The 23,643-nt window shown below is 55.4% G+C and overlaps 2 protein-coding genes and 1 long non-coding RNA gene across 3 annotated transcripts; all 3 read right to left on the bottom strand.

Annotated features, from left to right (window-relative positions):
- Positions 1-513: 513 nt before the first annotated feature.
- On the bottom strand, positions 514-4,539 carry GINS2 (GINS complex subunit 2). Its single transcript, XM_040075421.2, has 5 exons — positions 4,230-4,539; positions 3,398-3,512; positions 2,667-2,766; positions 1,484-1,610; positions 514-1,126 (listed from the first exon to the last, which is right to left on the bottom strand). The coding sequence occupies exons 1-5, from the start codon at positions 4,317-4,319 to the stop codon at positions 1,001-1,003; spliced, it is 558 nt and encodes a 185-aa protein (XP_039931355.1). The 5' UTR covers positions 4,320-4,539; the 3' UTR covers positions 514-1,000.
- Positions 4,540-6,106: 1,567 nt separating this feature from the next.
- On the bottom strand, positions 6,107-10,009 carry LOC120757889 (uncharacterized). Its single transcript, XR_005702701.2, has 3 exons — positions 9,813-10,009; positions 7,779-7,867; positions 6,107-6,447 (listed from the first exon to the last, which is right to left on the bottom strand). It is a non-coding gene; the product is annotated as an uncharacterized LOC120757889 (long non-coding RNA).
- A 5,918-nt stretch (positions 10,010-15,927) lies between these two features.
- On the bottom strand, positions 15,928-22,961 carry EMC8 (ER membrane protein complex subunit 8). Its single transcript, XM_040075218.2, has 5 exons — positions 22,699-22,961; positions 19,001-19,077; positions 17,470-17,539; positions 16,898-16,992; positions 15,928-16,779 (listed from the first exon to the last, which is right to left on the bottom strand). The coding sequence occupies exons 1-5, from the start codon at positions 22,894-22,896 to the stop codon at positions 16,620-16,622; spliced, it is 600 nt and encodes a 199-aa protein (XP_039931152.1). The 5' UTR covers positions 22,897-22,961; the 3' UTR covers positions 15,928-16,619.
- Positions 22,962-23,643: the final 682 nt, after the last annotated feature.

The raw sequence follows: 23,643 nt of genomic DNA on the forward strand, positions 1-23,643 counted from the left end.
GATCCTGGCTAGATCCTGCCCTGATCCTGCTCTGAGTCTTGCCACAATCCTGCCCTGGATCCTACCCTGAATCCCACCTGGATCCTACTCTGGATCCTGCCCTGAATCCCTCCTGGATCCTGCCCTGAATCCCACCTGGATCCTGCCCTGAATCCCACCTGGATCCTGCCCTGAATCCCTCCTGGATCCTGCCCTGAATCCCACCTGGATCCTGCCCTGAATCCCTCCTGGATCCTGCCCTGAATCCCTCCTGGATTCTGCCATGATCCTGCCCTGGATCCTGCCCTGAATCCCTCCTGGATTCTGCCATGATCCTGCCCTGGATCCCTCCTGGATCCTGCCCTGGATCTTCCCCTGATCCCGCCCTTGCCTGTCGCTCTGCCGCAGGGAAACGGAGCCAGAGCCAAAGGAGAGCTGCAGGCTTTTCCAAGCATTGTTCGTGACACAGCCCAGGATTCATTTGCTGCCGTTCTTCAGCTGCAATTATTATTTTTTTTTATTATTGTCTTTTTTTTTTTTTTTTTTTTACAGGCAGTTTCAGATTAAAACCCCGAATGTTACAAAAATAAAGACGGATGATATCCTGGCATTTCCCCACAGCCTGGTATCTGAGAGGGAAAACCATTTTTCTTTTGTCCTTCTCCAAAGAGCAGATGGATCTGCTTCCCAGCTGATCTCCCCAGCAGACACCTCATTGCCAGCACATCTTTTTTTTTTTTTTTTTTTTTCTTTTCTTTTTTTCTTTTTTTCCAAGGCTCTAAGAAAATCCGTGGAAGCACCGCCTCGAAATTTACGGCTTCCAAGGCAGCGTGTGGCCTGTGCTGCCCTCAGAAGTTCCCTCGCTGAAGTACAACCCGAGAGATCCCGCCCAGCGAGTCACCGCCTGCGCCCAGGCTCTGGAGCACTTCCCACCCGGCCCCCAGGGGAGGTTTGAGGGCTGGGAGGTCCCGGCAGGGAGGTGGGAGCTGGCCGGATGAAGCAGCTCCTTCCCAGCTCCCTGTCAGAAATCCTGGGAGTGCGAGCTCTCGCCGGGCTGGAGGTTATTCCGGAGCTTGTACATGTGATCCAAGGCTTGGGTAAGGAAAGTCCCGGTGGTGTTGATCTCCAACAGGGTTAAGTTATCCAGCTAAAAAGGGGAAAGAACAGGATCTGGGAAGACAAGGTACTCACAGCCCACGGCTCAAGAGAAGCACCCAAGCACCATTTCAAGAGCATTCCCCATTCCTGGAAGGGATCAAGGACAGGCTGGATGGGGCTTGGAGCTGCCTTGTCTAGTGGAAAGGAGTGGAAGGAGACCTTTAAGAGCCAACCCAAACCATCCCACGACTCCTCTGCTTCCCACAGGGCACAGGGAGCTGCCACTGGCCCACCAGGATCAACACACAACCCCAGCTCCCCAGTGAGGACCCAAAACCCGGGCCAGCCTCTTCCCAGCAGCTCATCCCTCATCCCCCTGGGGCAGCCGGGCGAGGTGCTGGCACACCTTGGCGTGAGCCTCCTGCTGCCGCACGAAGCTGTCGGCGGACAGGCGCAGCTTGGCCATGCGCGTGTCCCACGTGTCCTTCACCAGCGTCCGGATCTCGTCCGCTCGGGGGATGTTGTCAGAGGCACTGGGACAGGGGAGAGCAAGGGCAGGGTCAGAGCAGGCTCTGAGGGCTGTGTGGTTATGTCACTGAGTGGTTATGTCACCCGGCGCTGCTGTCACCCGGCGCCGCTGTCACCATCTCACTCCTCCGCCCCCGAGGAGCTCGCGGGACGCTTTGCTAAAAAACCTGCGACTCCACGTTAAAATCCTCTCCGCTCCCCACGCCCTACTGGGATTTCTGGGATGGTTTCTTTCCCCAGGAATGCTCAGCTCCAATGCAGCAGCCGGTTTGTCACTAGAATCCTTCTGCTGTTTAATTGCCCGCCTGGTACGAGGGCTCCAAACCCGGCTTGGATTCCCAGCTGGGGAATCCAGGGGCTCAGGCACGATGAAATCCCCGGCTCGGGGCTCCCAGGGCTCCATCAGGGAGAATTAAGCTGGAAGGGCTGGATGGGATGTGCCGCATCTCCCCATTAAAGCCACTCAGCGCTGCCATAAGGAGCTGGGGAGACGCGCTCGGACGGAGCCGTCAGGGCTGCTGGAGCGTGCTGGGAAGGAGCAGCACGCCAGGAGCCTCCTCTCCAGAGGAAAAGCCAGAGCTGGAATGCCCACCCTGCCTAATCGAGGGCTTAAAAAGTCAGCAGAGCCCTCGCCGAGACAAAATACCAGCCAGCACATTTTACAAGTGAAATGCCTCAGCAGGCAGGAGCTCAGGCTCGGAATATCCCCGGCCTCCTGCTTCCCAGGCTGAGGGAAGAGGAGCTTTCCTCCTGAAGGAGAGCCAAGGAAGGAGCCTGGAGGCTGCTGAACAGATTGCGGCTCCTCCAGGCCTCCACGCCGAGCTGCTGCTCAACAAAGCGGCACGGCCCCAATTCCCCAATTCAGGAACGAGTGACCCCCGAGTTCCTGAGAGGCAGAGTTGCCACGAGGGAAGCGCTGCCGTGAAATCTCGGCAGGCCGAGGGATAAACCTCCCTCAGCTCTCCCTTTCCCCACCGCCCTCCGGGGCTGCTGCCAAGCAAAGCTTGAAAAATCGTCCGTGCTCAGCACGGAGCGGGGCAGAAAGCTCAGCTCCTACTCACTAGTTCAGCAGCAGCTTGGTGAGTTCCATGTAGTAGGGGCTGGGCATCGGAGTGAAGGTGTCCTCTTTCCGCTCCTGGTCCCGGATTTCCTCCAGTTTCCCTAAAACACAACCAGGGATGCTCGGGTTTTGCCAGGTCTCCGAGTGTGTTTTTCCCCCTGCCCAGGAAAAGCCACGTTGTCTCTGTAGGATCAGCTCAGTGTCCAAACCCCCAGTGATGTGAGGGCAGGAAAAGGCACATAAGGGACATGGAAAAATCCAAGGTCTCCCTCCTCACAGGGGTTTTCCCCCAGGGAATTAGTGACAGGATGAGAGGAAACAGCCAGGGGAGGTTCAGGTTGGACATCAGAAGGAATTCCTGGACTGAAAGGGTGATTAAACCTTGGAGGTTTGGAGTCCCCATCCCTGCAGGTGTCCAAGCAATGGCTGGATGTGACACTCAGGGCTCTGGGATGGTGACAAGTTGGACTCGATGAGGTTGGAGGTCTTCTCCAACCTAAAAAATTCAGGGATTCTGTGACCCAAAGGCCCTAAAGCTTCCCCTGAACAAGCCTCACCACCCTCAGAGTAAATAAAGAATTCCAGTGTTGGAACATGAGATCCTTCTCTCTCTGTTGCTTTGTGGTTTTGAATTAAGCTCCCCACTAATGCCGAAAAACGGATTATTTTTAACGTCACGTTTCCACTGCACCCACTGAAGGCCGGAGCAGAAGCCAGAGCCTCCATCCTCACCAACATCCATCCATTCTGGGGGAATGAGCCGACACTTCTGCCTCTGCTTCAGATTAATGGCCAACCACACAGGCACCTCCACCGGCAAACCGGGATTGAAGGGACCCAGATCTCCCTGGAAAACAAATTAAGGATCAGAGGCGAGCAACAAGGCTTGGAGCGCACAGAACTTTGTCTGCTAATGCGGTGAGAGTTTCCAGAGGATTTGGAAAAGCCTGAGCCGAACATGTGATCCTGCATTTCCTCCTCTCGCTTCCCAGAATTCTCGCCCTCAGACTTTTTTTTCCCTCGTGCTCCTCGAGAAGGAATAAGCAGTGTTCCCAGTGCGTTTTCAATTTCAAGGTGTTTCACGGGAGTTACAGACACAAATTCCACCTCCCTGGAGGTGCAGCCTCTGGGTTCACCCTGGGGGCTCCCAGTGGCTCTGGTCAGCACCCAGGACAGCCGGACACTCCCAGCCAGGCCTCAGGGGCTGCACAAACCCCCACAGATGTGGGGGACACCACGGCCCCCTCCCGAACCTCCTGGGGGCTGCACTGCCTTTTCCCCCAGCTCAGCCCCCCTCTGCCTGTCATTCCCGAATCCCTCAATCCCTGCATCCCAAACCCATCCCGATCCTTCCCCATGACGCCCACCCGTTCCCAAACACCCCAGGCCCATCCTAATCCCCCCAGCTCCTGCACCTCAATCCCAATCCCTTAAACCCCAGACCTAAATCCCCCGTGCTCGCCCCCAGGACCCAGCCAGACCCTGCCCTGCCCCACAGGCCCCCCAGACTTGTCCTGGGTCACCCCAAGCCCCAAGGCCCCCGGGCCCTCCGGCGCTCCCTCACCCCGATGAGGTGAATCCGGTCGAGGCTGAAGTTGGGCACGATCGTCACCAGCTCCTTCTCGGCCAGGAACTCCACCTCGGCCGGCTCCATGGGCCCGGGGGGAACCGAACGGGGATCGGAACGGGATCGCACCGGGATCGAACCGGGATTGCACCGGGACCGAACCGGGACCGAACCGGGATCGCACCGGGATCGCACCGGGACCGAACCGGGATCGCACCGGGATCGAACCGGGACCGCACCGGGACCGCACCGGGATCACACCGAGATCGCACCGGGATCGAACCGGGCCGGATCCCGCCGCGCGCCCTCGCTCCCTATTGGCTGCGCAGCCCCCAGGCCCCGCCCACCCCTCCAGCCTCCGGCTCGTTTTCGCGGTCTCCCGGAGGAGGCGGGACCTGGGGCACTGCGGCGCACGCTGATTGGCTGTCCCAACTGTTGCCTCGGCGCACGCCTCTCTGATTGGCTGTCCTGCGCGCGGCCCGCCCAGCAGCGGCCCCGCGGGGTGAGGCCCGGATGGGGGCACGGGGGCCAATCGCGGCCCTCCCCGCGGGCGCTCGGCCAATCAGCGCTCGTCATTTGTTGCCGGGGCGCCGTGGGAGAGGCCGTGCCCGCCGCTGCCTCCCCCTGGCGGCCGGGAGCGGCAGCGCCCCCCGGGAACGCGGCGGGTCCCCGCCACCCCCGGGGCTGTGATGGGTGACACCGGCTGTGCGATGCTGTCACTGGGCTGTGCCAGCGCCCAGCAGCCGCCCTCCTCTGCACGGAGCAGCAGCAGCGTCCGTCTGCAGGCACCCAGGCTCAGGAACCTGCCATCACTCACCTGTTCCTTTCCTCTGTTCTCCATCCATCCATCCATCCATCCATCCATCCATCCATCCATCCATCCATCCATCCATCCATCCATCCATCCATCCATCCATCCATCCATCCATCCATCCATCCATCCATCCATCCACCCACCCAACCAGCCATCCATCATCCATCCATCATCCATCCATCCATCCACATTTCCACCCCTCCATCTATCCATGCTTCCATCCGTGCAGCCACACCTTCATTCATCCACCCCTCATCTGATCCATCCATCCCACCCACGCATCCATCCATCCGTCATCCCTGTATCCATCCATCATCCATCCATCCACACCTCCATCCATCCATCATCCGTCCATCCCTCCATCCATCCCCCTCCCCACAAGCCAAGTGGCTTCTGGATGATTTGGGGGGGCTTCATCCCATTTGCAAGTCCCCACGGAACCCCCCTCACCTCTCCCCAATCCCTCTCCCAAATCACCTCGGGCTCAGCCCTGGGGCCACCCATGGAGCAACCAGGACCCTTGGGATAAGCGTTACCCGCAGCCTGGGGTGGGAGCCAAGCCTTGGGGACCCCCGACCCACCCCACCAGGAGGGTCCCCGATTCCCCGTTCCCGGAGCAGCCCCCGGTGCCGCCAGCACGAGCTGGGCGCTCCAGGAACCTCTCCCCCACGCTGCGCCTCCCCTCGCGTGTCTTTTGCCATCTGCTGCTGTCATTAAAAAATTAAATTTCCATCTGCTTTCACACTCCCGCCTCTCCCGCCGGCTCCGGGTGCCGCCGCTCCCCGGGAAGCGTCGCCCCCGGCTCCCTCCCGGGATGCGGCCGATCCGGCGGGATGCAGGTGACGACGCCGAGTTCGTTTTCCCGGCGCTGTTTGCAGAAATGGATCCTTCAATCCCTGGTGGAGAGGTGGAGGCCCCGCTTTTGGCCACCCACGGGCACCAGGGCGGCTCCGGGGGAGTGATGCTGGGGTTTTTTGGGGGGCACAACCCACCTCCCCCCACTGTGCTGACACAGCCAAACTGGAGGTGCGGCGCCTCGGGGGTTTTATTCATCCTGGGCTGTTAGGAACAGGGACAAACCCCCGATCCCCAGCGTCCAAACCCACCCGTGTGGGCGCCCCGTGCGTCCCTGGGAGCCGCATCCGGCCCAGCCGTGCCCCGGAGGCCGTGGCTCCATCCCGACGGAGCGGGGACGGGTCCTGCCGGGGCCGGGCGTCCCCCGCGTCCCCTCTCAGCACTGGCTGCAGGGTGACGGGCCCTCGCCGCGCCGCCCCTCGCGGGACAGCGTGGTCCCCGTGGGCGTGGGAGGTGTGACGATGATGGAGGGCACGTGCAGGTGCTTCTGTCCCGACGATGCCACCGGGGTCCCGTCGCTGCCGCTGCTCACGCACATCTTCAGGCCTGGAACGGGGGAAATTCGGGGGATGAAAGCATTTCGGGCTGCGGCATCCCCCAGCTCCCCACTCGGCCCCGCTCGGTGTCAACCTTTTCACCCTTTTTCTCTTCGCTGGAGGATCCACAGCATCCTCACATCTCCGCCTTGGATTTTGGGGGGTTTTATAGGTGGATCCCCCCCTCACCCCACCACCTGCCCGGCCCACACCCCCCTGAGGGGAGCAGATCGCTTTAATCTGCTTTTTTAATCAGGAGAAAAGCCCCGTGCGGCACAGGCGGCATCCAGGGAGGTTTCAGCTCTTCCCAAGCAGGAAAATGCCCGGAGGGGACAGACACTGATATTTTTAATCTCTTTTTAATTAAGGATAAAACCCTGCCTTATGTAAGGGAGCTGGAAAAGGGGGAGGGTCTTTTCTTTTTATTCCAGGCTCCAAGCTCATCAGAGGGGTCTGGAGGCATGGGGGAGTATTTTGGGGCTATGTCCTGGGTTTGGGGCAGGATTGGGATTCCCTGGCTGCTTCCTTCCCCTCTTCAGTTACCCCTTTGTCGGACAGTGGGGGGTTTGGAGACCCCAAATCCCCCCACCCATTCCCTCCCAACATCCCTGATGCGGAGATGGGGGCAGAGCTCATCTCTGGGTGATCCATCCCAACTCTGTGCCCATCACAACCGGAATCCCACAGAATCTGGGCTTGGGAAAAGCCAGGGGAGGGGCAGCCCTGCATCCTAGAGGAGGATCCTCATTAAGTCCCATCCCTAACGACCCCAAGGACGATTACCAGGAGTCAGAGGGATGCAGAGCTAATGGGAGATGCCATATCCAGCCTTCGCCCTGCGAGGCCAGCAGCATTAAAAGCTCCCGCTTTGCCCCTGCGCAGACATCCCTGACGCCATTCCCAGCCTAAATCCATTAAGAAAATTCAGGTCGGGAGAGAAGCTCCTGGTTGGAGTATCCCTGGGGAGAGCGGAGCAGTGAGGGATGTTTGGGGTCAGCCCGGAGGCCGGGAGCTGGGCTCTGGGGCTGACCCTGCATCCCATCCACGTGTCCCTGAGCAGCTCTTTCCTGCCTCCAAGGAAACCCACTCGAGTTCTTGAGGGCTGCCCTTACCCCATGGATTCCCCAGAGTAGGACAAGCACGGGACTGGGAAAATAAAGCCGGGAAAATCCTCTTGGGGGTGCTCCAGGTGCAACAGGTCACCCGTGGGACTTCAGAAATTCCACCACATTCCCAAACTCCGCCAACCCCGCCCACACCTAAATCTCCTCCAGGTACAACCATCCCTCAGGTGCCTCCAGAGAGCAGCAGCGACGGCCCAAGCCCCCGTCCCAAACTGACCTTTCAGGCAGGATAACTTGAGCCCCATGTTTTCATCCTCTCAGCGGGATCCAGCTCTCCAGCTCCGCCGCCGGCCCTCGCCGCTGGCGCTGGGAAAGAGAGGTGAGCGGTGAGGGAAGCGATCCTGGGAGGGAGGAAGGAGCAGGAGCTACGAGCTCACATCTCTCCGAGCGTGTCTGGATCTACAGGAGCCCGGGCACCACAGGAAACGCGGCTGCTCGCTCGCAAAACCGCCAGTGATGTCACGGCACTTCGGTGACTCAGTCTGGTCCGACGAGGTTCAGGAAGAACTTTTTTTGGGAGGGTGGAGAAGGAGCCTGTTGCTGGGTGAGGGGTCCCATCCCAGCTTCTCCATTCCTGGGGTCTGGGCCGAAAATATTTCGGGATGAGGAGGTTGCGAGCAGGAGGAATTGGGTTGGTTTTTGGGTCGGGTCTTGCAGAGAAAATCCCGAGTCCGCACCAGGGGAAACGGAGGGATGCTCCCGGGGCTGCCTCCCTCGGGCTGAGCCGGAGCAGCTGCCGGGATGCACTGCTGGAATTCACATCATCCTGCTCCTCTTGGGCATCCCTGATGTCCTGAGAGCTTTCAGATGGGTAATTCCCGCTTGTGGGACATCATTTTTTCAAGACGCTGAAAATTTTCCGGTGGAAAAAAAAGTCCCTTTATTGGGAAATCTTCACCCCTCCTCCCACAGCTGCTGGGAAAACTTATTGGGATGAGGGTCAGTGACTCATTTTGGCTCTTCCAAGCTCATGGCCACACAGAGAGCCAAGGAAAGCCTCTTCTTCCCCTGCCTGACCTCCGCATTTCCAAGAAGCCCTGAGGTGAGTAGGCAGCAGCCAGCAAGGGGAAGTGAAAATTTGCTCTTTCTGCTTTTAATTCTGTATTTTTATCAGTTCCCCAGGTGCAGCCTGAGCTGTGACCCCTCCCCAGGGCTGGGGAGCGGAGTCCTCTCCAGGACCTCACTTTGCAGCTCTCCTGGAGGCTGCCCGAATGTCAAGAAATCCGTTTTGAGGTAAATCCTGCGGGTTTTGGCACCTGCTGGCGGCTCACACCACTCAGGGACGGAGCAGGGTCATGCTGGGGACAGCCAGCTCCCTGCACAGGGGGTTTCCTATGGGATTTGATCCTCTGGGATCCGATCCTCTGTGGCCAAACCCTTGCAGGACACAGCAGCCCCCTCCCCACGGATGAGGGCCAGATTCCAGCTCCGGAATCTGGGTCGGGAATTCATTCCAGCGGGATTCCTGGAGCTCGCTGCTGGGGCTCCGACCTCGCTGCCGTGTGGCCAGCACCAGGCCAAAGAAATATTCGCATCCCGACGAGTTCACGCTCCAAAAACCCCCGGACACTCATCACAGGCGTCACTGGAGCGAGGACCGAGCTGCCCGGGCAGGGGGGACCCTCACAGGGTGCACGGGGAAGGGGAAAAAGGGACAAAGCCGTGGCTCCCGGGGGCTGGCACTTACCCGGTGCCCGGAGGGGCGATGCCCACGGTCTCATCCCACCTCCCCCCGCACCCGGCCGCTCCCGGAGGCCGGGGCTGGCAGGGAGGGGTTCCCCTCGGCGGGAGGAGGGCAGGAGGTGGCAGCCGGCCGCCTTTGGCTTCGGCCGGGCTGGTTGGGAACCTGGTTAATCAGGTTAGCGGAGCCCCGGCTCCTCCCATCCAGCCCCCACTCCAAGCCCGTCCGTGCCCGGCAAAGCCCTTGGGTGATGAGGAAACGCCGCTTTACTCTCACCCCGCTGCACAAGCCAGTCCAGAGCCGAGACACGGAGAGAGGAAGGAGTGCCCTGGGCTGCAGGCAAAGCCCCCGGGCATCCAACATCCCTACTACAAGCAGCCCGAGGGCTACCAAGGGCCCGGAAAGGGCCAGGGAGTGAACACACCCAGCTCTGGCAAGACCCAGCGGCATCCCTGAGATCCTGATGCCAACAGACATCAACCTCTGGGAGCACCTCCACCTTCGCCAGCTTCCAGGAAGGACCTTTCCCCCTTCCCAGCCCCAAAAGCAGCCTGGCAGCGGGTTCCTCACCATTCCCAGGACGAGCGCTCCGGGTCGGGTCCCACCCCGCTGGGAGGATGCCCTGGAGAAGGCTGTGCCTCCGGAGCAGCCGCTTTCTCCTGCATTAGCAGCAGCCAGAGGCTTTTCCATGTTCCCCCTCCTCCGCAATTAAGAGGCGAGGCCCCGCGCCGGCTCCTTTTCAGCCGGAGCTGAAAAGCAGCGGTTCAAATCCAGGGCGCCGGCCTGCAGGGAACGCCGGCCGCACATTAAACAGCCCCCGGCTGCGGGAGAGAGGGAATGGAAGGCAAGGAAAGCTTGGAACTCCACCCAGGGGTCGGGAGAGAACTGATCCCAGGAGTTTGGGGGGTCTCCCATGGGATCAGAGCCCCACCGAGCCCGGCTGGGATGGGCACGAAGGGCGGCAGGGAGAGGAAAAGGGAGGTTTTGCTTCGCTTTCTGCTGCTTTGGTCCTGCCACGTCTGATGAAAATCAGAAATCTGGGAAGAGCTGATTTCCCTCCCGATCTGACTCCTCCGATTTGTCAAACAACTGAGTTATTGCAAAGCTCCAGGAGCGGGGAGGGTGGCACAGGGGCAAGGCTGCAGCCCCAGCTGCAGGCACAGTCCTGGGCAGAGACGTTTGCAACCCACAGCTCCTTTTTCCTCCGAAAAACAGACAAATTAATCTGTTTGTGTGGATTTTTTTTTTTTCCCCTGTTCAGCTGTGAAGTCTTAGAGGCAGGTCCTGAACCAGAGCCTGGTAAACCTGATCTCTCAAGCAGAGCATGCAGCATCCCATGGATCCAGGGATCGCTCCCTGGCAGCACAAATCCACTCAGAGCAGCACAAATCCCACTCCCACCCTGAGCTCTTTTACTGCCTGTCTCCAGAACTACCTGTTTGCCGCTGCTGCCTGAGAACAAACAGCCCCAAACCCACCAGGGCTGGAATTAGCCTGGCCTGGAGCAGCAGTTGTTGCTACAACAGTGACAGAAAGCGATTGTCTCGCTGCAGCAGGGGTGGGAAACATAAACACCAGGCTGCTAAAATACCTGTGGTTAGTTCTGCGGGCGCAGCACAGCTCCAGCTGCTCTGCTGACACCTGATAGGCACAAACACAGCGTCAAACACCCCTTCCTGTCCTCCCCGGGGCTGGCAGAAAGCAAAAACCTCTGTGAGGGTTTAAAAAGTGGGGCTTTGTTCACCTTGAGGTGACTGGGAATGGCCTGGAGCCCCTGTGGTGTGGGACCCTGGTCACTGAGCAGGGTGAGGGAGAGCAGAGTGCCAGGAGCAGCAGCAGCCCAGTGAGCTCGGCACCCCCTCTGCAGGGTGACATCCCTTCCAGGAGCTCCTGGTCGCTGTCACGGGGCTCTGAGCTGTGACTTGCAGAGCATCACACTGGGGCAAGTGGCCAAAGCTCACCGAGAGCCAGCTGGCCGGGGGAGGAAGAGGATGGGCTCAGGGGGTGGGCGGGTATGGAGCCAACCTTCGCTCCCTGGGGGAGGATTGTCCTCCCAGAGCTGGCCAGCACCCTGAGGTGCTCACTGCATGGTTTCCAGTCCTGGCTGGGTCCCTCCCGGTGCTTCCCAACCCTCCTGCTCCATCCTGCCCCGGGGATGAAGCCCTGGTCGGGGGGTGAGGATGGAGGGCAGCCTCCCAAATTCCCTGCGGGGGAAGGGCAGGGGGAGCTGATGCTTCCCCGGCGCCAGAGGAACCGCAGGGACAAGGGACGTGTTGTGCAAACAGCGGCCACAAGAAAAGCTTTGGCCGGAGAGCTCCGGGGCGGCTCTGCGGGCTCCCTTGAGGAGCTGCTCCTGCAAACACCAGCTGGGCTCCCCTTTCGGCAGGGAGGGGGAGGAAGCAGCTTTGTTTCTGGGTCACGGAGTGCCAGGGTCTGCTAACGCAGGTGACACGTCACCCAGGCTCCGTGCTAACCGAGCGACGAGGCCACCTGCCCCCTCCTGCCCCCGTCCCTTCTGCCCTGGGAAAGGGCTGCTCCCAGCCTGGCTCTGGAGCTGCTCCAGAAAGGGGGTCCTGCCCGGGGCTCGCCGGAGCTGCAAGTGGCAACCGGTGCTGGGAGCGGAGCAGAAACTCCCTGCCGGAGATCCAGGGTGATCCAGGGCTGGCGAGCGGAACCCGGAGGGGATGCCAGGCGTGGGGAGGGAGGAGGATGTCACGAGGAGGCAGCTGAAGATGCAGGCTCTGGGAGAACTGGAGCAGCTCCAGCATTCCCCAAGCACGGGCTCTTGGCGGAGTGAGCAACCGGCAGGAACCGCGTGGGCTGGAGGCACCCCCGGAGAAAATCCACCGGGATGAGGCGGGAGCTGCCGCCGAGGGGGTCGGGAGAGAGGCGGTGAGCGAGCACGTACCTGAGGCACGGACCTCCTGCATCCAGAACACAGCACCTCTCTCTCGGCATGGATTGAGCCGGGAGGCCACGGCCGGGAATTGGCTCAGGGACGCGGCCAGGGCTGCGGCGCTGCCCGGCTCGCCGAGCTCCAGGTTAATCCGGGCCCAGCTTTCCCTTTTATCCTCCGCTGCTAAAACCTCGATAGAGGTTTTTTCAATTAGGTCCATCTTTTAAGCTCCAGGGTGCATTTCTAGGAAGGGCTGCGCCGTTTTCCCCGGGCCTTGGCTGTGCGCAGAGCGGGCCGCGCCTGGCACGGATCCTGCCCGCATCCCGCTAAAGCGCTGCAGCCGGAGCGGCGCTGCCTGGAAGCACTCAAGGAGTGACCCCCTCGCCCCCAGCCCACCTACCGGGTGTTTTTAAGAGCAGGATTCCCTGCTTCCCTCATCCCAGCAAGGCTGGAAGTGCCACACGCAGGACCGTTGTCCCCCCCCCGTGCCAAAAGCCCCCCGTGTCCGTCCTCTCCGAATCCGCCTCTGCCGCCTTCCAAGGGAAACCGAAAGGAAAGGGATGCAGCTGGGGGTGTTCTTTCGGAGGAGAAGGCTGGGTGAAAATGTGGTCTAAAAGCGACAGTGAAAAAAAAGGGAAATCGATCAAGTCCTCAGCGGATCCTTGGGCGCACAGAAAGCGCTGCCGGTGCGGGAGGGCTGGGTCAGGGCGCTGGGGGAAGCGAGGTGGCGGCTGTGGTGCACGGATGGGATGTGCGGAGGTGTTTTAGGCCAGCCGGGAGTAGCAGAGCCTGGGCAGGGTGGGAGGGGAGCAGCCCAATAGGGACCAGCTCGCGTGGGCGCTCCGGGAGCTGAATTCCAGCCCGAAGGAGAAGCGGAGCTCTCGAATCGAGCGCGCTTCCCCTCGAGGCCATTTTCCAGGCTGCGCCCACCCCGCTAACAGCCTCCTCCATTAGCATTATCCCGGCTCTCCCGGGCAGCGCCCTCCTCCAGCGGCATCTCCAGACGCTTCCCAGATCGCGGAGTGCAGCGATTAGGCCGGGAGCCAAGGGAGCAGAGAGAGCCGGCATCGCTTCCCGCAGCTGTCACCGTCACCTCTGCCCGCCTGCCGCTCGCATAAGGGATTCTGGGGGGCAAAGGGATGCCCTTCATGCCTGGGGTGGGCTCTGCACATCTGTCTGCTCCTGGCTCCAGCTGTGCCAGGTGATCTCTGAACCGCTCACCTGCTCTAAGAGCTGGAGCTGTTACGCCTCTGCTGGCTTTCCTCGGGGAGGGAAGATCCCAGGAGCAGATGGGAAAGTGCCAGCAGCAGGCTGCTTCTCTGGCTGGATGGGGGAAAAAGCTTCCCCAAATCCTCGTGTGCACAGGCAGAGCGATGAGCTCAGGGAGGATGCGGGAACTGGCGTTCCCTGGGAGCAGGGATGGCACTTGTGAGTGCCCCAGGAACAGCTGATCAGGGATCCCGGGGCTCCTGTCGCCCATCTGCTCGTGGGGATGTTTGTCAGCGCTCTGAAATATCGGGCTGAGTGGGGAAATGAGAATCCCGCAGGCTGGGAGAGCTGGGGGTGCTCACATGGAGAAGAGAAGGATCCAGGGAGAGCTCAGAGCCCTTCCAGGGCCTGAGGAGGCTCCGAGAGAGCTGGAGAAGGACTGGGGACAAGGAACGGAGGGACAGGACACAGGGAACGGCTTCCCACTGCCAGAGGGCAGGGATGGGTGGGAGACTGAGAAGGACTTAATCTCTGAGGATGGGCAGGCCCTGGCACAGGGTGCCCAGAGAAGCTGTGGCTGCCCCTGGATCCCTGGGAGTGTCCAAAGCCAGGCTGGACAGAACCACCTGGGACAATGGAAGGCGTCCCTGCCCATGGCAGGGGGTGGAACAGGATGATTTTAGGATCCCTTCCCACCCAAACCACTCAGGGATTCTTTTTTCCAAGTGCTTCAGGTCGTGTGGATGAGGTAAAAAGCTGGGAGTTAAAACATCTGGGCAGGCAATTGCCAAATCACCAAATTTTGCAGGATAGGGAGGAAAAAAAAAAAAGTTAATCTTCAAAGTCATTAACTGCCAGCAAACCAAAAAAAGAGTAGGACACACATTCCCAGTGCTGCCTTCCCCAGCTCTCACGAGGGCTCCAGCAAGAGATGCTTTCCCCACGATTTCCTCCCCCTGAAGTTTTAAAAGGAATTACCTTGAATTCCTGTGCTGAATCCAGCGGCTCAGCCAGCCAGGAGAGCAGCATTTGCTCCGGGCACATCAGCAGGAAAGGGGAACACAGCCTTCCCCGAGCCCTGCAGCTTCCACATTCTTTCAGGAGAGCCACGGTGGCTGCCTGGATTTATGGAATTGCTGCTTTTGTCCAGCCTTCAATGCAAATAGGCCAGGGGAGATAAGATCTGCAGGTTTGTCATCTTTGCTTAAAGCCAGCCCGGGCTTCTGCTGGTGGCAAAAAAAATAATAATAATAATAAAAAAATCCTCATTTGAAAGCAAAGGGAAGATTAAAAAAAAAAGGGGAAGACAAAGCACTAAAAGCTGCTCCCCTGCCAGCACCGTGTCCCAGGTTAGGCACAGGGAATATTCCAGCAGGTTACACCCTGAGGAGACAAACTCTGCCTAACAGGGGGAGCAGGATTAGCCTGAATTTGCATATTTATGATCAAAGCTTGATTAGCAGATGCTGTCACAAAGAACAAGAAACACATTTCTCCCAGCTCAGGAGACACAGCAGCTCCTTTTGACAACCCTACAGGAGGAAATCTGGCTACGGCAACGATCTGCCTCTGGAACAACGCCTTGGATTCCGCTGGGTGTTTGTAGCGAGTCCTCTTCCTGCAGCCTGGGTGCTTTGCATTCTGCTCCCAGGATATCTTTTCCTACAGATGTGGAGTGGAGCAGCCACTGGAACGTGTTATCTCGCTGCTTTCGGGAGAGCTAAATACGTGTTTTCTGTCAACAAGTGAAAACATTTCCCTCTCCTGCAAGCCTGACTCAGCCTAGGGAAGGTTCTTGACTCGGTGCCAACCTCTTTGGTAATCACACCTCACCCATGCACAGCAGGGAGATAAAAACCAGTGTCCAAAGCTTCCTCTGACCTCACGGCCCTGTGGGATCCCACCTGGAGGGAACTCCACAGCCTGGGGGCATCCAGGGTCCGTTCCCTGCCGCAAATGGGATTTCAGCCTTACCCCATCCCTCCCCAAGACCAGCGGTAAAACTTGGGCTTATTGACTCAAAATCAAGGGGTTTTGACAATTCCATTTTGAAATAAGCCCAGGCTGGGAGGGGCTTGGAGCAGCCTGGTCATGGGGAAGGTGTCCCTGCCCACGGAATGAGTTGATCTTCAAGACTTTTCCAACCCAAACCCTGCTGTGATTTTAACACCAAGACTGGAGACAGGCAGATATTTTGTGGGTGCTTGTACCCTCCTTGCAACAACATTTCTGGGCAGGAAGAGAAGGAAATCTGGAGGAATTGTTGCAGGTTGAGGCTGTGTTTAACTCAGCTGGGCAAACAACCACGAGGAGAGAGGCAAGAAGGGCTTACAAAGAGCTCTTCCAGGCTGGTATAAAGCTGCATTGTCCAGGAAACTTCCCCTTGGAATTGAATATTAATGGGAAAGACAAGGCAAGCTGAACTAGGCTGTATCCAGGCTCCCTGATTCCATGTACTTGGATCGTAGGGAAAATGAGATCTGCTCATTAACCCCCACCCCCCAAAATAAACAAAATTAATAAAGCATTCCCCTGCTGTAGACTCCAGCTGCAGATTCAAACTCAGCAGTGTGCTTCCAGTCCTTTTTATAAATCATTTACTTCGGGTTTAACACATTCAAGCAGTAACTGTGCTTGCCAAGCCCAGGAGAGCAGGAATCACCAGACTATTTGGGAATACTGCGTTAAAACTCTCTGTCATGCTAAAGCACTGCAAAACAGGTGACACATGAGCATGGAACATCCCCAGCAGTTTGCATTTTACTGTGCCAAGAGAGTTACAATTCCAATCCAGGCCAGAAGAAACCATTCACCTCCTACTTCATCTATTTGCCCTTAAAATCTCTCATCTGAGGACGGGATTGATTTTTTTTTTTCCTCTTATTTTTTTTTTTTGGAAAGGTATTTCCAGAAATGGTTAAAAAGTAACCTCTCTAAAGATTAGAAAAGCTGAAGTCAAAAACCTTGGAACAGGAACAGTGGGGCCAAGCAGAAGCAGTCCTGGTTTCCAAGGAACAGCAACATTCACTACAAGTGGGACGGTGTCCACGAGGACAGCTGGGAGTGACAACAGCTGGCAGCTCCTCCAGGGAATGTCACCACCAACATTCCGTGGCTTTAGGGACACGGCACCGCGCCAACAGGCCACTCCTCTTTTAATCAGTCAGCTTTCCACACAAGGTACCGAATATTAATTCTATTTACATTCAAAAATAGCGTTTTTCTCTCTTCAGTACGCAGTGGGAAGGCCCGTGGCTCAGTCAGGATCCCTCCTAGCACAGGTGCAGCACGGCTTTGTTGATCTCCGGGTTTGTCCAGTCATTGCGGATGTCATCCAGGTGATTGTCAAAATCCACCAGCGTCTCGTAGGATTTGCTGTCCAGGAGGGACGCAGCGATTCGCTGGGCTTCGGTCCAATCCTCACAGAAGTCGCTGGGATGGAAAAGAACCAGGCATCAGCTGGAGTCTGGGAAGCGAAGCCACACTGTCCTCACACAGACAAGGTGTTTTTACATCCCCCCCAAGCCCACGGAATTCCCAGGTCACTCACACGTGTGGGTCCTTGCACCTCCACTTGTTCTCGTGCAGCTCGTACACGTGGATGGCAGGCTCCACACACTCCATGGTGAACTTGGTGTTGTCAACCTGGGGTGGGACACAGAAACACCGCCTCAGTCTCCTCCTCAGCATGCTGAGAGATGAAATAAACTCGAAATCAGTTGGTAAAAAAAACCCAAAAAAGGGCATTTTACACCCATCCCGTTGTACCCTCAAACTGCCGAATTTAAGCTGGCAGTGTCCTTTGGCACGGCAGTGAGGAGGCAAAGCCACGTTTGTGATATTAAATGTAACAATTCAAGCTGCACGAGGAGGGCTGGAGCCAGAAACTGCTGCCTGAACACGCAGAGAAGGCCTCCAGTTCCTCTGAGGTGGCTGAGAGCTCACCACAGTCTCTCTGCGGATTCACTTTGTACTTCCCTACTCGCTGCACCTCCACCCCGGAGCATTCTGGAGGGGAAGAGAAACTGAGTTCCTCGTGCAAGGAGCCAGAGGAACAGCATTTCCCTGGTCCAGCAGCAGGGTCAGAACACGCAGCGGGGTGAGGGGAAGGAAGCTCGTTACCATGATGAGCGCAGTGTCCGTGAAACCCTCGGCAATCCGGGAGGCCACTTTCTCTGCCACCTGGTTTGGGCTGGAGCAGAAGGGAAAAGGAACTGAGTGATGGGAGCCACGAGTTTCAGCTGAAAGCAGCAGGAAATGAGCTCAGAGAGATGTGAGAGTGACTCTGGGCGCTTTGCAAACAGGAACAAGATAAAGGAGCTGATGCCACAGCTGATAGAAGGCTCTGCAGCACCCCAACTGGAGCTCAGATGGGTTTAGGAATGGCTTTGGAATGACATGGGATCAACATTTTGTGACCTCCTTATCTTCTTCCCCCAGACCAAAGACTCTGCCCTGGCAGGCATTCAAAAAAGAAACAGAGTTTTCTCCCCGGTCTGCACTGAAAACTTGTCCAAAATCAGACAACCTTTGCAAACCTTTACCACGTTTCAAAGGTGACAATCTCTCTGCGGTGCCACTTCCAAAGGTGACAATGACAACCTCTGTGTGGTGCCAGTTATCTCCAGAAATCAAAACGCAGTTTTACAAAAACCATCAAGCCTGTGATCTTCTTTCAAACCTCAAAGAGAACAAACTGTAGCTTCTCCTTAAAAATGTGTCCAGCAGATTTATAAGGAATGGACAAATAATGCTTTTATCCCTGTTGGTTACCTAAGAAATCCCAAGTGTTCCGTAAAAAATGTTAACTGAGGCCGAATATACACTTACAAATAACTGGAATCAGATCATCATGGAATGGTTTGGGTGGGGAAGAGACCTTGATGATCCTCTCATTCCATCCCCTGCCACGGCTGGGACACCTTCCACTGTCCCAGGTTGCTCCAAGCCCCATCCAACCTTGGACACTTCCAGGGATGGAGCATAACACTTTGAACAAGTTGCTCTTATTCTAATTAATCCCAATCTTGGATTTGTCCAATAGATAGAGGGGAAAACATGGAATACGCAGATCTAAAATTAAACTGTGGCTCCACAGCAAGGTCCCTTATTGTTTAGTGAGTAATCTGAGTCAGCCAGCAGGGAAAAAATGACTAATTCTGAGGAGAAGAAGTGATAAATAAGAGATATCACTGCCTGACCGACATCATCTTCCACTTCTTCACCACGTTAAAAAAACAAAACAAAACACATTGAATAAAAAACCCCCCTCAGTGACGATTAAGAAATTCAGAAACAACCCGACTTCCCCTAAGATCCTGGGAGCCGCCAGACTTTCCAAGATCCACCCTGCACGAGCAAACACTCTGCAGATTTTGGCTTTTTCCCTGACAACTGCAACTGAAGGAGCTGGCACTCGTTCAAAGAGTGGCCTTTTTTAGCAGCCACGGGAGGAGAGCAGGCATCCTGCAAAGCCCGGACTCGCTGCACCTGAGCAGAGGCCACGTCCCGCAGCCCCGCGGAGACAATGCGGGAGCAGCTGACGCTTGTCAGAGCGAATCGCACACGCCTCGTTTCTGGGCATGATTGCTGCTGGCAGAGTCCAAGGTACGAGCTAAAAGAGCAAACAGAAGGAAATATTGGCCCAACACACCTGGCATCTTTCACGCGTTCGTTCGCCTGGTAATATCCAGCTATCACGTAGCTGTTCTCCTTGCACCAGGAATCAATCTGGAAAAGCAATGGGAACAATGAATCCTAGGGGGGGAAAAAAAAATATATCCTCAAGGATTAAGGAAAAAACCAAACAAATAACCCAGGATGAAGGAAATCCCCTGGCTGGTACTGTAAATGAACCAGTGTCGCTCCATCTCTGCCACGGGGTTCTTGAAATAAATCCGTTTTTCTCTCTGGTTCTGGGCGTGCTCACAGTTGGGCTGATTTAGCTGGGATGGAGAAACCCAACAGAGCAGTTGGAGAATGAGGGAAGAATCAACCAAATGGAGCAAAGGAATTGTCTCAGTCAAAGCCTGGCCTAAATCTGAGTGACAGGACAATTAAACTCAGCCTGGAGAGGGTTTGGGTCTCACCCACCACTGGCTGGGACGATTTCCCATCAGTGTTCACCTGCCAAGGTGAACGTTGCCCTTGTGGATGTGTGGCTGCCCTGTCCTTACAGAAAGGTTTTATTTCTAAATAAAATATTTTAGGGGAAAATGCAACCATTTGGGGCCTTTAATAGGAAATAAAAGCTTGAGGCAAAAGGTAAATGTGAGGCAGAAGTTTGTCCCATTTAGTGGCTTTTCAACTGAGATAAAATTGCTTTCCTTTTGAGAGGTTTTCCTTATTGAGAATCTCAGTGTAAATGCTTAAACACGTATTTTTGGCATTTAATTTACCCAAGTTTTGATTTACACGAGTACAAAACTTGGGCAGTTTTGTTGGTTGTTGCTTTTAAATTAAACGAGTTTAAACGCTGCTGTTCTTGCTGCTTTAAACTGGAGCTGAATCCCTCCTGCTGAGCCTGACTTTGAAAATATCTACCTATATATACGACATCTATATATATGATATCTATATATATATATATATATGGTGTTTTTCCTTAGAATTGAGGGTAACAAGTCAGCAAAACACAAAGACAGAAGGGGAGGAAGCAGCTCGAATTTTCCCCTGTGCTCCCCAGAGAGCACGGCCTCAGAAAACCTTCCCCAGCTCTATTAAAAAGGACTCCAAAAATACATCTGGTGCTGACCTGGCCGCATCCTGGCAGTCAGATCAATCTCATTTTCAGCAATAATTATTGTATTAGGCTGCAGAAGAGGCCAAACAAAACAGCCACATGAATAATCCAAGGAATGATACGGATTTAAGTGATTAATAATAATAATAATAATAATAATAAAAGCTCTGCAGCCCTGCAAGAGAGCTGCTGTTTCAATTCCAAAGCCATTTGGAGAGCTTAGGATTCTGGTTTTAATTGTTAGTGGTTTGAAAGCTTGGCATTAGAGCCAGCAGCCCAGACAGTAAAATAATAATAATAATAATAATAATAATAATAATAATAATAATAATAATAATATAAAACCCCTCCATCCATTTAAAAATGAAAAACCGCAGTCCCAAATCCATTTTTTGTTCTGTACCAAAAACTGTCTTGAAAAGAAAGAAGAGAATGATTTTAAGTTCTCGCTTTCCTAACTGGCAATTAAAAATTGCTTCTGCATAAAACAGAGTGGGGGGGAGAAAAAAAGAAAAAAAACCCCCCTCATTTTGGAATGAAAGCAGTTTCCAGCTGTAATTTCCAAGCCCAGCACTGTCCCCACAGGTATCCTACAGCTATTAGCTCCTAGTAGAAATATTAGAAATATTTTTAGTTATGTCCAGCCCTGCCAAGGAAAAAATCCAACGTGGTTTTGCTTTGCTGCAGCCATCAGGGCTGGAAAACCCTGGAAGGAGGAGGAGGAGGAGGAGGAGGAGGAGGAGGAGGAAAAGGAGGAGCTGAGAGCTGTTCCAGGAGAGGGAAGCGCTCCTTGGTTTCTCCTTTCTGGAGCTGTGGTTGTAAAACCACATCAATTAGCTGAGAAATTCAGAGGCTCGAGTGCAACTTAATTCCCTTTTTTCTTAACGACTCTGGCTTGGGAAAGGGTTTCAAAGTGCAAATTAAACCTGGAGCTCTGGAAACCTTGGGAATGTGGGCATTCCCTGGGGAATTCAGTGCCCAACCACCCTCTGGAGGTGTTCGTTCGGGGTTTTTTTGATTCCTTGTACCCCCCTGAAAGTTTCAGGAGGCAAAGCCTTGAAGTTTGGAAGTCCCTCCTCTATTTCCAGATTAAATCTGGAAATTTTTGCTCCCATCCCGTCCTGGGATGACTCAGGGCAGGGAAGAGGAGGTGAAACTTGTGGGATTGGTTCTAAAAACCCTCCCACAGGACCAAGAATCAGCAAAAATTGAACCTGGAAAGAACCAGATCCCATGAAATCCTGCCACAGCTGTGAAATCCTTTAGAAATGAAGCAGCTTTGCCACAAAAATTCGAGTTGAAGCACCCTGATCTCCCTGATTTGTTCTGCATCCACACACCAGGTCGTACAGAAGATGTGGAATCACCTCCTTCCAGCCTTTCCCATGAGAAAATCCAATTTCCACAGCTGCTCTGACAGGATTTATTGACACCTTTGCCTTTGTTTAAACCCAGAACAGCAGCAAAAGGCCCCGGGCTCTTGTAAAATTCTGTGTTTTAAAGGATCACAGCAGTGGCTGTGAATCACACAGAGCCATAACAAATCCCAATTATTGTGGGAAACACCATGAGCTTCCAATCTTTACCTTTCTGTACCAAAAACTGAGAGTAACTAAGTAAAATATAAGTTCCAGGATCATTTTCTTCCTGTAGATCTTGCGAGAAACAGGATTTATTTCCTCATAGTCTGATCCTGCTGCAAGAGCAACACTAAAAAGCTGCACCGAAAGCTTAAAGTTTACCAAAATCCACTGCCACAAACCCTGTGGAAAGACATTTAATCCTGATTTAATGAAAGCACACAGCGCTCTGCTACTCCTACACTGCTGTAAATGTATTTAAAATTATAAATTGTGTGTGTTTTATGGTAAAACTGACTGGTCAGGGCTCAGGCTCAGCAGCTGTCCCTTGTGCCTCTGGTTGCATTTCACCAATTCCAGGCTTCACAAAGATGTCAACATTCCCGTGGCATCATCCCAGCTGAAGAAAACTGGAATTTATTTACGAGTAACTGGAATTTGTTTCCAAATAAAGCCTTTATTGGTATGAAAAAGACCGAGGGAAACATTAAAGGCGAGCCTGGAGGAACCGGAAATTTGATATTTTTAGCATCATCAAAACGTGATGGCTCTTCTTTTGCTGACAATCATGGAATCATGGAGTGGTTTGGGTTGGAGGGGATGTTAAGGCTCATCCCATTCCACTTCACAGCATCCCAGGCTGCTCCAAGCCCTGTCCAACCTGGCCTTGGGCACTGCCAGGGATCCAGGGGCAGCCACAGCTTCTCCGGGCACCTGTGCCAGGGCCTCACCACCCTCTCAGGGAGGAATTATTTCCAAATATCCCATCTAAATCCACCCTCTGGCAGTGGGAAACCATTCCTTGTGTCCTGTCCCTCCACCCCTTATCCCCAGTCCCTCTCCAGCTCTCTCTTTAGGCCCTGGAAGGAGCTCTGATCTCTCCCTGGATCCTTCTCTTCCCCACGAGAACACTCCCGGCAAAGCTTCCCCAACCTCTGGAGCATCCCCAGGCTCACTCCAGCAGCTCCACACCCCGCGCGGCACCTCCTAAACCCCTCCACGACCCTTCCCCACCTCCCTCATCCTCACCAGGGTCAGGGCCACCTCCAGCATGGGAGCGAGCGCCAGCGTGCCGTGGAAGAGCGGGATGCAATCCACGAACAGCGCGGGCTGCGGCGGCCGCGGGGCCGGCGGGCGCTCGGCCACCAGCAGCCCGTTAACGGCGCAGTGCGGGTACTTGGCGCCGTGCAGAACCATCTTGCAGTAAGCTTGAGTGGTCAGCTTCATGGTGCCGTGCCCCGGCCCCGGTCCGGTGCCGCTCCCGGTGCCGGCGCCGCTCCCCGCCTCACGCCGCTCCCCGCCCGCCGCCAAGCGCGGCCGGCTGTCGGGAAGTGCCGCCAAGCGCGGCCGGCTTTGCGACAGCGGTTTCGAGGCGGATTTGGGGCTTGGGGAGAGCGGGGAGGATCCCGGAATTCCGTGGGATGGGGAGTGTGGGGTTAGGGCTGCGAGGGGCAGCACGGGGCAGGGCGGGCTGGGTGCTTTGGGTGCCAGCGGTGCCGTGGAAATCGCGGAGTGGCGGGGTGGGTGAGGCCGGGAGAAACCTCTGGGAGCGTCGGGTTGGGAAATGTTAGGAAAATTAATCCACGAACACCAGAGGTTTATGTCCAAAAAGGAGAGAGAGGAGTCCTTTTACTTTATTCGAATAAAGAGAGAGGCCATGGGGTATTTCCCCTGAGGTGTCTCAGATTTTTGGAGGATGCAGCCTCCTTTTTATCCCAATTTCCCGGCCACATTTCCCTCTCTCTTTCTCCATTGGCTGAGGTACTTGAGAGGTACAGACTCCCCGAAATGCCTAAGATTCCCCTTTTAATGTATAACCCCCCTAATTTTTAATTTTTATGGGATTTATGGGTTTTCCCCATTGTTAATTTCATGTTTGATGTCCAATTTCATTTATAGACAAACATACGGTTTGTTTGTAAAGGCAATTATCTTCTATCAATCAGAGGAATCCTCCCCATTGTTTCTCTTATC

This window comes from Hirundo rustica, chromosome 11, assembly GCF_015227805.2.
Source record: "Hirundo rustica isolate bHirRus1 chromosome 11, bHirRus1.pri.v3, whole genome shotgun sequence".
NCBI classification, from domain to species: domain Eukaryota; kingdom Metazoa; phylum Chordata; class Aves; order Passeriformes; family Hirundinidae; genus Hirundo; species Hirundo rustica.

Bases quoted from the DNA above. Each gene is read 5' to 3' on its own strand.
- GINS2 (XM_040075421.2), bottom strand. From the start codon at position 4,319: ATGGAGCCGGCCGAGGTGGAGTTCCTGGCCGAGAAGGAGCTGGTGACG. The intron at 1,611-2,666 runs GTGAGTAGGAGC...CCCCTGTCCCAG, and splicing joins ACCAAGCTGCTGCTGAACTA to TGCCTCTGACAACATCCCCC. The intron at 1,127-1,483 runs GTGTGCCAGCAC...TCCCCTTTTTAG, and splicing joins AGCAGGAGGCTCACGCCAAG to CTGGATAACTTAACCCTGTT.
- EMC8 (XM_040075218.2), bottom strand. From the start codon at position 22,896: ATGAAGCTGACCACTCAAGCTTACTGCAAGATGGTTCTGCACGGCGCC. The intron at 17,540-19,000 runs GTGTGTTGGGCC...CTTCTGCTCCAG, and splicing joins GAACGCGTGAAAGATGCCAG to CCCAAACCAGGTGGCAGAGA. The intron at 16,993-17,469 runs GTAACGAGCTTC...GTCCCACCCCAG, and splicing joins CGGACACTGCGCTCATCATG to GTTGACAACACCAAGTTCAC.